This window comes from Primulina eburnea, chromosome 16 (assembly GCF_022965805.1).
Source record: "Primulina eburnea isolate SZY01 chromosome 16, ASM2296580v1, whole genome shotgun sequence".
NCBI lineage: Eukaryota > Viridiplantae > Streptophyta > Magnoliopsida > Lamiales > Gesneriaceae > Primulina > Primulina eburnea.
Genome location: NC_133116.1, coordinates 8308706 through 8323425, shown reverse-complemented (window position 1 = coordinate 8323425; position 14720 = coordinate 8308706). Strand labels below are relative to the sequence as shown.

At 36.0% G+C, this 14720-nt stretch overlaps 2 protein-coding genes across 2 annotated transcripts; both read right to left on the bottom strand.

Moving 5' to 3' along the window:
- Positions 1–1557: 1557 nt before the first annotated feature.
- On the bottom strand, positions 1558–3452 carry LOC140816845 (protein ASPARTIC PROTEASE IN GUARD CELL 1-like). Its single transcript, XM_073176327.1, has one exon. It carries the CDS (start codon positions 3217–3219, stop codon positions 1744–1746), a length of 1476 nt encoding a protein of 491 aa, XP_073032428.1. The 5' UTR covers positions 3220–3452; the 3' UTR covers positions 1558–1743.
- Positions 3453–4215: 763 nt separating this feature from the next.
- Positions 4216–13846, bottom strand: LOC140815877 (mediator of RNA polymerase II transcription subunit 25-like). Its single transcript, XM_073174881.1, has 15 exons — positions 13552–13846; positions 12655–12685; positions 12423–12486; positions 11693–11823; positions 10524–10727; positions 10368–10433; positions 8741–8951; positions 7964–8037; positions 7014–7850; positions 6081–6134; positions 5825–5853; positions 5252–5320; positions 5077–5161; positions 4897–4983; positions 4216–4808 (listed from the first exon to the last, which is right to left on the bottom strand). Exons 1-15 carry the CDS (start codon positions 13647–13649, stop codon positions 4434–4436), a joined length of 2415 nt encoding a protein of 804 aa, XP_073030982.1. The 5' UTR covers positions 13650–13846; the 3' UTR covers positions 4216–4433.
- Between the last annotated feature and the right edge of the window lie 874 nt (positions 13847–14720).

The following is a 14720-nucleotide window of genomic DNA, read 5'->3' as shown; positions in this document are numbered from 1 at the left end:
TCGTTCACTTGAGATTTCAGAAAATTGTGCAAATTGTTGCAATTCCAAGACATATGGATCAAAACCATATGACAAGGGAATTCTAGTTGAAAATACTAATAAACTTGCAAAAACGGTAGAATTGTGTTTAAAACAAGAAACAAAAAAATTGTCAAACCATTGCTGTTTCGTAAAACGTCAAAATTTTTACAAATTTATGGGATAATACAAAATTGAAGGTTGACAGTAAAATACTTTAAAAAATGGGAAGAAAAAAACAGAGTAATAACAGTACACAAAATAATAATAATAATAATAGAAATCTAGCAACTTGGAGAATTAAAATTATAGCAAAAATATTATATTTGGTTAGATAGTCAATTGAGATAGACAAGAAAATATTTAGGCTCCGTTTGGTACATGTAATAGAATAAGTAAATGATTGATAATTAGAGTGATTAGAAAATGATATATATGGATTAATAGTATAGTGTGATAAATAACATGGTGTTTGGTATGATTTTAAAATTATGAATTAATTTTATAAATTTTATTGTAATGACCAAAATACCCAAAATGCTAATTAAATATATATTCTTAAAATAATTGGATCGATAATTAAATATTTATAATTATATTTACATTTATTAAATTAATTTAAATATATTTATTAGAAATATATTTATAAATATATATTTAATTAATAATTAAAATAGTAATAATATTTTAAATATTAATATTAAATTTATTGTTAAATAAATTTTAGTGATAATTATAATATTATTGTTTTTTAAAATAATTGAAAATAATAAAAATATAAGAAATTAATTTATAAAAAATATAATAAAAATTTAGATATTATATTTATTATTAAATTTTTACTAATTTTAATTTTCATAGTATATTGACGAACATAATTCAAGGATATTATGGTTAATATACAATTTTATCAAGATCACTATCCAAAAATTATACATTATCACACCTTTGAGAAGGATATTTAATCACACAAATAAAATGATTAGTGAGATATTTCAATCATAATCAAGGACTTGAAAACTAAATAAAAATGAACCAAACACAAGATAAAAAATGATTATTTAATAATCATTCTTTTATCATGGCTACAAATCATAACCTAGTATTAGATTTGGGATATTTTCAATTTTATTCTAAAATTTGAGATTGAAAATTTATAAATTTAATTTAAAACTTGGGAATTAAGAAGAATCAAGGGGTGGGTAAAATATTGTTTTTATTTTTTATTATTATACATAAAAATTGTATAAATATAATATCCTTTAAAAAAGTCGAGGGCCAGGTGCTTTAACCTAGCCAGATTACTAATTTATATTTTAATTCATTGAAGATTAATAAATTAAAATTATAAAAATTATAGTTGGTGGTAAATATACAACTCAAATATTTTAAACTGTACAACACCTCAAATATACAACTCAAATATTTTAAACTGTACAACAGCTCAAACATTATGTTTCGATTGTTCTACTCAGCAGTAACAATTATCACACCAACAAAAACATTTTAATAAAAGACTGATTTTGAAAGTAATCGAAAGATCGAGAATATCAGCTTGCAACAAATTTTTACATCACACTTTCAATACAAAACACAAGCCAAAATGGTTGGAACAAAGAAGAAGCTAAACGCATGTTAGTGGGCCGGGCCAACCATTATGGTGTTACCGAGCCCAAGCCCACATACACTTTTTCTTCTAAACAGCAATAAAATTAAAAAGCAATTTCAGCATTTATTGGGTGAAAATGCAATTAAAGAATTAGCCAAGTCGTAACTGACACGTGTCCCCTGTTGCTGGACATTACCGATAATCCCAAGGGAGGACGACGTCGGAGCAAAGGCCAGACAGAAAGTCCCCGATGAATCAACCGGTATCAGGTAATTCTTAGCAGGTAAACTCAGCTCTTTCCCGTTCGAGAAATGAAACGACACCGTTGGGACCTCCACACTTTGCCTCGAGCTCAAATTGTAGCACGTGTCGAATAGAGCAACGCCGTTGGTTAACGGCAAGTCTCGTGTCCCCGCCTTAAATGCATCTCGCAGAGAATCATAAGCCGCCGGTTGTAATCTAGTAACGGCCGTTCCTGAATCCACTATGACCCCGCCCTCTCCGTTTTGGTTTACCCGAAAAGTCTCCGGCGGGATTGTTAACAGCTCGCCGGCGACGCTGATTCCCGTCAAATCTACGTAGTAAAAGGTTTCCAGCTTGGAGTTCCGGAGTAATGGAGCTGTAATGGCGTCGGGCGGGAGTGAAGAGTTGAAATCGAGAGTTGAAGCGGAATCAGAATCGCGGTCTACGAGGCAGTAAGAGAAGGAGGAAGCGTTAATTTGCGAAGGAAAAGACAAAGAGCCGCCGCCTAAGCCGATCAATCCGGCGGCTCCGACGAATAAACCTTCGTTGTTATGGCCGCAACCGATAGCTAGGTTGTTCACCGCCGCGGAGTTTCCGAAAGTGAAGGTCTCACTCACAAAATCTCCGACGGTGAAAGAGCCGTCGCCGTAGGAAACCTCGTAGAGACACGTGTCGTTACGGCACTCGGAGACATCGAGCGACCTGCATTGCTGGGTGTCGCATGTGAGGGTGGAGAAGGAAGTGGACTGGACCGGGTCGAAAATCGGATCTGCTTGCTGATAACAATCCGCGCAGGGGGCGCATTGCACCCAATTGACGTCGCTTCCGGTGTCGAGCACCATGTAAGATTGGGTCGGCGGGTTGCCAACTCCGACACGGCAGAAGTACTCGCCGCTGCCTTGGCTTGTCCCAGAAATTACCGGGACCTCAATCTTCTCATCCTCCAATTCTTCTTCCAGTGGCGTTAGATCTGCTTTCTTTATGCCTAAACTCAACAGATCTAGCCGGGTCTGAAGCGCTTTGACGCGGGCCGAGTCACGGTTGATTCGAGCCAATGTGAGTTCACTGTAATCTTTATCAGAACTCCTACGGATGCCCAAGCGAGAATGCAGCTGAAAACTCAGAGACGAACCGGAAGAAACAAAGAGTTTCTGGTGTTGTACATCGGGCCTTGAGCGTACCAAATTTTGGGAGTTGAGCGACGATAAATCATGGGTTTTTCTCAGTGTAGAAGATACATCAAGAACCTCAGTTTTTGAGCTGGATGTGAGTGTTCTTGACTGCACCGGAGAGAAGAAAATGAAGAGAAATGAAAAGAAAGAAGCGAGAAGAAGTCCCATTTTCTCCATTGTAGTTTGATAAAATCCAGTAACGTGGATTTTATATTCAATGGCCAAAGGGAGGAGTTGCAGAAGACAGAGAAGAGCTACAAGCTTTGAATGTATGGTTTCTCCGACATTAATATTGTTTTTTATACCTATATTCCAAAGGTTTAATTAGTTAGATTAGATTCTGCGATTAGTTCAGTTGCGTGATGAAAAGAGTCTGTTTTGTTAGTTTAATATTATTATTTGGTCAATTGTTAAGAGTGGATTTCTTATGAATATGAAAGCTTTTGACCATTGATTGTGGGGTGTGTGTGGGGGTGATTGGTTGGCAAGAATTGAAGACGGGTCTTGGATTTATTATGACTATCACGAGATGTGTGCCTTTTTGTCCCAAGTTTTAATCCATGGGCCATTTTGAAATTCTTTTAGAATTTGTCACAGTTAATCCATTAGTGCTATTGTCTGCACGAGCTTTAAAACGTCACTAGGGTTGACACTAAGGTTGGTCCTTTGTTAGAGATTCGTGTATTCTTATTTGAATTATCAGTTATAAATATAAAATTGAGAGATAAGAGGGTACTTGATTTTGAATTAACCGTGATGGAGACAAAAAGATTGGTTATAAGTGATGATGATTAATTTGCACAAAAGAATTGTACCGATTAGGTTTGCTTCTCTGTCGGTGAAATGTTAGTACAAATGGTGGACCTAATCAATTAGTTGTGCTGGTGAAGTTGGATATGATTGATTGTGTTTTGTTCTTGTAGTTGGTCGAGAGGAGTTGAAGGTGCTTGTGATCATATAGGTTATTTGGTCAAAACATTTGAAAACTAGTCGTATTATTCAAGTTTTGTTTGGATGTGGATTGTGGAAGAAGATTAAATTTTTAAGGAAAAGAAACAGGCTTATATATGTCGCATTAGAGGGGGGAAGAGAGATCCTAATAATTTCATAATTTTGGAAGAGATGAGAGTGCTTGTCCAGTTGTCATGTACCACGTCAAAATCAATTCTTCAAAAAAAAAAAACAATAATTTCATTTCATTTCACGGTAGAATATTCAAATTAAACAACAATTCTTCTGAAAGTTCAACTCCTAAAACTAAGCTTATTAAAAAATATAAAGTAACTTATTATGAGTGACAGAGCAGCACATTAAATCCGATAACCCCCACTAGAGAACAGAACACTAGATGAGACCAAAATTTACAAATGATTAAATGGATCATGATTATATTAGTTCATAAAAGCTCCCCCTGGCATATTTGTTGCTCCTTGTGCTGAAACCTGTCCCTGAGACAGTAACTGCGGCCGTCCAGCACCTTGAATATTATAACCTTGATTCATTCCCGCCCCCACCATCTGTGGAGGCTGCTGTTGTAATTGCTGGATTTGCTGCTGTTGTGGCTGCAGCTGCATAAGGGGCTGTTGTTGCTGAAGCTGGCCAAGTGGCTGCTGCTGCATCTGTGTAAGCTGCTGCTGCTGCTGCTGCTGTTGCATCTGCTGCTGCTGCTGCTGCTGCTGCTGCAACTGCTGAAGATGCTGCTGCTGAAGCTGTTGTGCCTGTAGTTGCTGTTGATTCGGTGGTTGCGGCTTAAATACAACCATATCCTGGTAAAGAAACATTATTAACAGATTCAAAGTCGAGAAGATTAGTGTGATATGTTGGAATACAGATGCTATGACAAGGCTACGTTACCCCAGGGAAGAGCATTCCAATCAAGCGGGACGCTTTGTCAGATACTGATAGCAGCAATGTTTGGGACGGTAGCTGTATTACTGCACACTGCGTAATTACACGATAACAAAGCGAAATTATCTTCATTAGTTTTAGAGACGATGCTGAAGGGAAGATATGGTTGGTATGGACAACACTTACCAGCTTTTTTTCTTGAAGCTGTCCTAGAAACCCATGTTGATTCATTGCCCGGAAAACTAGAAAATCAGCCTTCCCAACATATTGCCTGGCATTTGTTGAAAGAAATCAACACAACCACAGATTGTCAATTTATTCATAATGCGCACATTAGGTACTAGTCAACTAAGGAAATTACTTGTTATTCATGTGATCCTGCGATATCAGGCGAACTATCTGCATTGTTACAGGCCAATTCGCAGCAAGACTGAAAGAATCAAAATGTCAGCAGAATTCAAATCGAGCCATGTCTAGTATACAGGTGATATGTCCAAATGTCACACGGTGGAAACATTTAAAGGGTGTTCCCAAAAATGGAAGTCTAACTGGGACATAATTTACAATCATGCCTCTACAAGTATGGTTTACAAAAGCCCAAACAGGACTGAACTACTTATTTCTGCATAAACAGTGATTGTGTTGATGGATCAAATAAATTTCAATGGAATGATACAAACTCGGTTCTTGAAAGATTCCTCTAACTAATTATTTCAAGGACTCGTGACTTAGTCAAGCCGTAGTATATCTGATTAGATCCACCTTCTAAAACCATAAATTTATTACAGAATATATCAATCCTCTGCTTTTAAATATTAGATCAATTTAATCACCATCACAATATATTGTCACAATCTAGTCAACCTTGAGAACCACAATGTAAATACATGAAAAAGTGGCAACAAAATAAAACATCAGAGAAAAGTAGTCTTACGTCTCAGAAGCTGAGGCACTCCTGTATCCCTGGCACAAGGAACAGAGAATGTTTTAATGGAGCTAAGTTTAATACAGAAGAAGCTAATACCAGAGAAAAACATACAGAATATCCTCAATTGATTTGACAATATGAAGTTATGAACACTGGAGGGCCATTTTGAATCAAGATATACCCTCCTAAAAAATTATCAGCTAAAATAAAGTATGATGTCTTTCATAATAGGACTGCTATTTTACACACGGGAAAAGCATACCTCCAATTTGGTGATGAAAACAGGTTGACCTTGCCTCTGTCCAGATAAGTTTCCCTGGAATGGTAACACAAACACTTGGGAATAAGCTAATCTGTTAAAAATGGTAGTTGCTCACAGTTATTCGCATCTTAGCATTTACAATAGTCATTTATAATAGTCATGTTACTAGTGCATCCTCGGTTTGTTCATGAAAAAATTCTAGGCAAGATATTTTGACCTCATGCCCTTCAATGAGTTCTTCAACCTAACACACCTGTTTCACCACGATCTTTGTTTTACTCACATAGAATCATATACAATCACTAGCCTCCAGCTATTCAAGTTCGATGCATACACCAAATTAGCGGGCAGTGGACCCAAAACTGCCATTTTGTGTAATATATTGTATGGCCAAACAATTATGTAGCTCCAACTTGATTAAAATTGCTACACGAGGAAGAAACCAAACTTGGTGAAGCACTTCTCGGCTCAAATGATCATGGCGACAATAAATGGTGACACTAAAACTCAATTTGCCTAATCATCTCACTTTTTACCCATTTCTGTTGCTTGGTAATAAGCTGATATTTTTAACAATGCAGTTTCCAGCGGACGAACTTTACAAGTCCATAAAAAAATCTCAAACTATATGCAGATGAAGGTTTTTTTGTATCTCTATGTGATTGTGCGGAGGTGCTAAAGTTGGGTGGTGCAAAACATTTCATCCATTAAATTAAGACAGAGTATTCAAGTCACCTCAAGTTTGAAAGAACTTTTCACAGAGGTCTACCATAGAACCAGATGTTAGAACCGAGCAAGTTGCACCATAATATTAATTCAGGTCAAAATAAAATACCGGACCGAGCAAGTTGCACAATAATATTAATTCAGGTCAAAATAAAATACCGGGAACAACATAAAAGTTGTCATTCTTATACTCATAATGATTATTACCTCCCAGACTTTGACATATTTTGATTGCGCTGATTGCATTGCATTTGCTGACTGCTGATTCAAGGGCATATTTGTCAAGGTGCTGTTTCCATTTACACCAACGGGCTGCATTCCTGGCTGCATTTGTGGACCTATTCCAGGGGTAGGAATCATGGCACCAGTTCCAGAAGGCATACCAGATGCACCATTGCTGCTCATAACGTTCTGACTCATACTCATCCCTGTTTGTACCATTTGAGTGACAGGAAGATTTCCTTGGCTCATGCCAGGGATTGTTTGCCCCATGCTAACATTTTGAAGATTACTCAACGGTTGAGACATCCCAAGGCTCGAATTTACAGGCATATTAGAAGCTGTGGAAGTAAATGAGGCAGCAGCAGAATTTTGTGCAACTTGGACTGGCGCTGCCATTGGTAAGGACCCCGAAATTGATGTGACACTTGAAGTACCAGTGGATATCACATTTGGGGCAGGAGGGATCGAGTTCATTCCACTGGATACTGTGTTTGAGATCATAGGTGTACCCCCAATAGAAGGAAGTCCAATAGAAGTACCTCCAGCAAGGACCTGACGTGCTTGAGCGACATGATTCAAAATTCTAACATTTGCTGCAGCACCGCTAACTGGACGTAATGAGGGTGTCATGTTATTTACCAGAGGTTTCATATCTGGTACAATTTCATTATTTGGAGTCATTTCCTGAGATGCCGACAGAGGTGAAGATGTCTGCAAGGAAGGAACAGCTTGAGAAGCAGCTCGAGGAACAGATGGCATGTGTGGAAATGCAGGCGTCGTCACAGAAGGCAGGGAAGCGACAGAAGTCACAGTGGTGGGCTCCTGAACAAATTAAAAAGGATTATAGTACCAAAGACATGCAGAAATATTGAAGAAAGGAATCTACATATTTTCCCAACAGAGGAGTTAAGAAACTTCAAAAATATGAGCTTTACCACTTTTATTGTTGCAGGGGGTATGGGCATACTTCCAACAGCCACTGGTTGCCGACCCATTACAGATCCATTTACTGGAGAGAGAAAGGCACACATCAGCATCAATCTTACATCTCAACTGAGCACTATGACAGAGTTCTAATGAAACAGTCTCACAGTTACTGTTGTGTTTCCCTTCCTGTGTGTTATTACCAATGTAGATAGATGCATGTGTGAACGCGAACAAGTTATCCCAATGAAAGAAAATAATGACAAAGATTTTCAAGGTAAAAACTCTCGCCATAGTCAATCAGCATTAATCAATACAATTGCACAAGATAAGACTGATGAATCACCACATTTACAAGGGACTCCATGGAAAGGAGGAGCCTACTCAGATTCCACATGAATATCAATGACCAGGTGAAAAAATTGCATCCTTCAGAATCGATATCATATTAATACAGTGTGTTACAGATCTCTCTGACATTTGAATCAACTTCCGATCATATAGTTGAAGGACAGGAGCTCTAGCGCTCAGCCACTCAAAAAACTACAAATAAAGATTATTATCCATAGCCATGGGGAAAAAAGATAATTCCTAAAGGCACAAAACAATATTTGCACAACAACATACTAAATCAATTGACGTAAAAATAATCTACTTTCATTTTTCAAGTAAAACGTAAAAAAGCAAATAACCTAGCAACTCACAGGGTTGTACAGAACATTCATTTATAGACCACTGCAACAAGGAGGAAGATAAAAATGTCATAGAATTCAAGTTTCAAAAATCACCAGATGGGACAGAAACCGAAGGTGTAGCAGATACGGGTGGAACAGGTGTTGAATCCATCTTTACAGGACTTTGATTGGATGGCAAATTGGACATTCCTGGCCAACTTAAAGCAGAACGGGCCTCCACAAAATTTTCTGAGATGAGGACAAGGAAATGAGGATTCTTGACATTGTCTATCAGATGATCTGCAACTCGTGGATTACGTTTTCCCTAATCAATACATTGATGATAATGTCAGTGTTTCAAGATCTACTATTTCAAAAGAAAGATAAATGGATGAAGACAAGAGATTAGTGTTTCACGTATCTCTGATGTTTGTTTGGGAAAATTCTATCTTAGATCAAAATTTATTAGGACCACGGAAATACCGATAATGGCCAATATTATAGGTGGAAAAGAAAATGCAGATAAATTAATGCTGGTGAAATTCAAAAGTCAAGCCAAATACCAGATAGACAATGTAAACAAAAGAATCTACACTCAATGTCAGGAAAGGTTTTTATTTCACTGAACCACTTAAGAATCAACATGTCACTCACTTATCTGAAATCCATTTTCTAAATTAGCTAAAAGCAAAAAAAAAAAAAAATGGATTGTGTTCAAGCGGTTTCAAGAAGGATTTACCTATAATTTGTAGGGCACAGAAGCTACAATAAATTTTTTTAACATTTTTGTATGTCCTTAATGGATTTTATAAAAAGATATAAAAGGAAATATTCAGCTGTCTATTCTTTGAAGAGGTCCAGATTTAATTAAAAAACATTCCAACTAAAACTTCATGTGCAAAATACCCATCGGTCACAGAAACTTGAAAGAGTTCTCAATTAAATGACCGTATTTTCAATCTCTTCAGTAGACAATTCAGAACTGTGGGATTTGAAGAGTAGAATACAGAAACCCCAGTTAAAAAAGATACAAAATGTGGGGAAACTACAATAATTACTCATGTTTCTGAAAGTGAAAGACTCACATTTCAATTTTGCATCCCTAGTTCTGCTTTCATGTTAAAATTTAAAGTTAAACTTAAAATTTTTATCTTATTTCCTAATGTTTTCTAGAAGTAATGCATTAACTCGAAGTGTATTTGATAATCAAATCCTAACGAGTCAACTGGACTGAAGGTCTGCAATTTATTTTCAATTGATGTGAATGTCCAAATCATCCAAAGTGTATAGACTTCTGAAAACAAGTAGACTCTTGACAGTAATTTGAATGTTATACAGAACTAGGCTAGATTAAGAAACTACCTAAGTCCAGCTGGTTCTGAAGTATCTGGCTTAGCTACATAGTTTTGGAGGAGGAATACCCAAACCCGAGCAATCCAATGTTGAAATTAATCTTAGTCTATACCATACGAATGGCAATATAGGAAATTATATAATAATGCATTACTATAAATCCTAGTAGTCGTCAATCAAATGGGAAATTCTGTTAGCCAGTAGAATCAAGGGATTAAAAGCTCATTAACAGGCCAAATAGATGAGAACTCGAAGATGCTCAAACAGATACCAACTTATAATTAGACTTCAAATGAGAAAATCATAGGCAAGACTTGCACCTGGAAATAAATATCAATAATTTCAACAAGAATTAAAGAACGAGTAAAATGAAAGCACACATCATTACCGCATTATAAATTGCTCTAAGTTTGGGAAGCTGTTTTGGACAAACTACGGACAAAGAAATGGAACCCTGTCAAAGAAGCATTATTTTAAGCTACTCAGTGATGTAAAATGGATTTCGAGATCAGACGGCACTGGCAGAAGCTAGTTTTACAAGTACCTGCGCAAATGATTTTGCCAATGTCTCTGCATCATATAGATGGTTATCTGGTTGCGTTTCAGATACATCGTTCTGCTCAAGATTCTGTGGCTGTTGTCGATATACTGGTGTAGGCAATGGGTAAGGATTGCTTGCAGCAACAAGAATGCAATGTCTTTGTCCATCCGTATTTTGATTTTGGCTTCCACTTGGGGAAGAGAACATCTACTTAAAAGCAAAACAATGTTTTACAAAACAAGAATATGAAACATTTAAAGTTTTATCAATCATTCGAATAGAAAAAAGAAAAGTTTTGTAAAAATTTCAAGTCATCAGGGTGGTATGGAGTCATTTGATTAAAGTAAATGGATAAACAAGTCCAGTGGCCGTTTCGACAGAGGAGGCTTGATGCACAAGCTTCTACATTTCTCAAATCCATTTTACAAATGATTTAGTTGCCAAGGTCAAACATCTGTCACTGCGGAGATGACATTTGACTTTTCAACAAGGTCTTGCACATTCTTACTTAAAATTAGATCTATGATGAAATTTCTGCTATATAGTTATAGCATCTAATATGTAATCTTGAACAATTGAGCAACAATGGATAACAAAAATTTATAAATGTACAAGCAGATGAAGATTACAACGGTATTGCATTTCACCTAAAATCCATAACCTATGCATTTATTAGTGTAAGAGATGCTTTAAAAGTGCTCCTTGAGCCTTTAAGACTACCAAAAGCGCATGGAATCCATTGCCCTTGTTCATTTTGACCAACTATGCTTCAAAACAATATTATACTCCTAACAACTTCTATAAGTTTATATACTTCTATTTCAAAATTAGCAATCGACATAAATCTGATACCAACATAACATATTATATCTTCATAATCCATGATTCTGTTAATGAAAATAGTTTGATTTTTTTCTTTCATAACCTTCATCTTTCAAGGATTGTTCGTTCACTTTTATTGCATCTCATAAACTAAAAAACTAAAGCTGAAAGTAATTCAATCTAAAGTTCTAGACTAACAAAGCTCTGATAAAATAAGAAAAGAACAAATTGCTAATGTAACGATATTACAGGTGTAGCAACTACAATTATGGATTCGCAATGAACTACCGCATCATTAAAAACGAAGTAAATACAAGTGGTGCACTGAAAGAATTGACATCATCACAGACCATTAAAGCTTCTGCAAGCCCTTCTGCAATAGCAGCATCATTGAATCCACCACCTCCAAACGGTATGGCTGAGAGCCATTGAAAGAAAATATCCATATCTCTAGTCCAGCCACTCCTTTGCACGAGGAAAGCTGAAAAGAAAAATGTGTGATAGAAAGAACAGATAAAGAACAGGCAATACATAAGGCAAGCCAAAATAACTATTCGTGATGTAGAGTAAATTTTTTTAAAAAAATAGTTTAATTAAAGAAAACAAGATTTAGTGCCTTGCACTACCTTAAATACCCAAATAGGCAACTCCAAATCAAGTGTTAACAGGGTCTATAATATCACCACAAATAAATAGGTAGGTTTAAGAAAATTATTTCACAAACTTCTCTAGGCTCTTATTCGATGGAGTAAACCAGCTGCATGGGAGATCTCAGCGACATACAAAACTTTCTTTACTTACAACTAGGTGAAAAATGAATTATGCAACTTGACTGGTAATCTACGTCATTTTATTTTTTAACAAACAAATTGAAAAACTGGAGGCTAACTGTGGCTAACTGAGCAAAGAGCCAAAAACCAATATTGTATTCAAACTCTCCTTTACAATGTCCTCCAAAATATTACTTGGAAATGTAGGATTTTTTTCCCAATGGTACCATTTGATCCGAAAGTGAGAAAAAAGAAATGCCGCAGGCTCCAAAAACAGGAAAAAAAAACAAGGAAGAATAAAAGCACACACCGCTATAAGATCCATGAGCATTGAACATAACTAGTGAGAGCTCAACATGGGGAGTAGATGGCTTCTGAAAAGAAGACGGAATAAACGAATTAATATCAAAAGGTACGGGTGCTACATGTCGAACAGAAAAACATCAATAAATACTCTTCTGGTAGCACAAAAATCTCATCCTCGATATTTAAAATATGAAAATTTAGATAGCTAAAGTATAAGAGATGCTAGTTATATCTACCTGACTTGTTGTCTCGCTTCCACAAAAAGATCTGCATGCATGATCAAAAAACTCAGAACTTATTAATAACTGAATATATGATCAAAAATCGACAGGATCAAGTTATTATGGTAAGACGATGACTGTGAAAAGTATTGATTTATAGATCTAAACAGTATGCACAAAGCAACCATTGCTTGTGCCGAGGAGACCGAAGAGATTTTCCAATATTTTGAAAGATACAAGCTACATGTGATGAATCAGTCTTTAAATAAGAAAAGATGGCAAACTAGATCTTCGGACAGCTATTTCTCAGAAAACATCTTTTGCACAGAAACTCTCAGCCGTCATCACGCCTGCTAATATAATAGGTTGGCTTGTTCTAATCAAAACTCCACTTTTTGTTTTCTTTGTGAAGTTCTATGGATATTCTAGCACGCAAATCCGACAGGAACAGCAAAAAATTGTCCTTTCACAAAATAAAGGTGAACTCTTGATGCCCGAATATTCACAGGATTTCTAGTGGGAGTAAAACATTAATACATGATCGACTATCCCTTATAGCGCGTTCACGCCCATAGCATTATACAACAACGATTTTAAAAGGAGCAGTCTTGATTTATTGCAAACTAAAAAAGTATACAAAATAACAATTGATAACCCCCAACCTCCCAAACAAGCCAACTAAATTCGTAACACAAGCACTGGTAAAAATCAGAAAAAAAAAATTCAAAACTGACGTCAATATACTTCAACAGAGACACAATCGAACGGTAGAATCAATAAATCTACTCCCCGAACAAGCCATTACATTCGGGAAAACCAGCTCTCCAATAAACATAATCCCTATAGGAAAAATAAACGACGTGCTCCTACAAGCGCACAAACGCAGTTCAGGGGAGAAACGAGTAACATTACCGGACGATCTTCTCGAGGTAATCGGAGACGATGGTACGCCAGAAAGGTCCGGTGGCGGCCGTGCCTTCAACGGCCACGATCAGCTGCTTCGGCACCATGTATTTGAGAATTCTCAGCCAAAATCCAATCTTTATCTTCCTTGGACTCTCCTTAACGTGCTCTGGTCTCGTACTTTCGCCGAGTACCAGTCTACGCAGTTTGCATCGGTTTTAATTTTACACGAGATCTTCTATAACACCTTCGCACATTATTTTACGACATCTTATGACAAATCAGACCAATTTTGTGAAGTTTGATTTTCCTCTCGATACGGTGTGTATATATATATATATAACAAAAAGTAAAAAATAAAATTATAAATGATATAATTTTATAAATAGTTATCTATATGATCGAACATTTGCAACTTTACCAAAAGATATAGTAAGATATAGTTGATGGTAACTGTGTAACTCAAATTTTTTAGGCAAAAACTTGTGTGAGACGGTCTCACGAGTCGTATTTGTGAGACGGACCTCTTATTTGGGTTACCATGAAAAAGTATTATTTTTTATGCTAAGAGTATTACTTTTTATTGTGAATATGGGTAGGGTTGACTCGTCTCACAAATTAAGATCCGTGAGACGGTCTCACATAAGACTCACTCAATTTTTTAACAGTACAACAACTTAACATCACATTTTGATTATCGATGAGTTCTTGCTCTGGAATTCTTTGTTCTGATAAATATTCATCTAAGGTTTTTTAGTTAATTAAGTACCTCGATCGCTTCTAATCTTGATTATTGAAACTGATTTTTCATTTTTAATCCGTCTAAGAAATTTAATTAGTTGGACACATGTATGATCTTTACCATTTAAGAATATAACACAAGTAAATATGAAATAATCATCAACAATAACAGTAATGATTTTTATTCCTCCTAAGTTCATTACAGATATAGGTCCAAACAAATTCATACGCAATAGTTCTAAAAATATATATGTCGTTTTGTTACTTTTATTTTTAAAACTAATGGAACATTTCATGCTCACAATCTTGATTTTAATGCTAACAAAACTTATTATTGTATTTTTAACATATTTACTCACGTGTGAAGTTGTAAACACAAGAAGAAAACTGAAACTAAATTTAGCCAAACTGAATTTCTAGCGAACTTCGATGTTTTA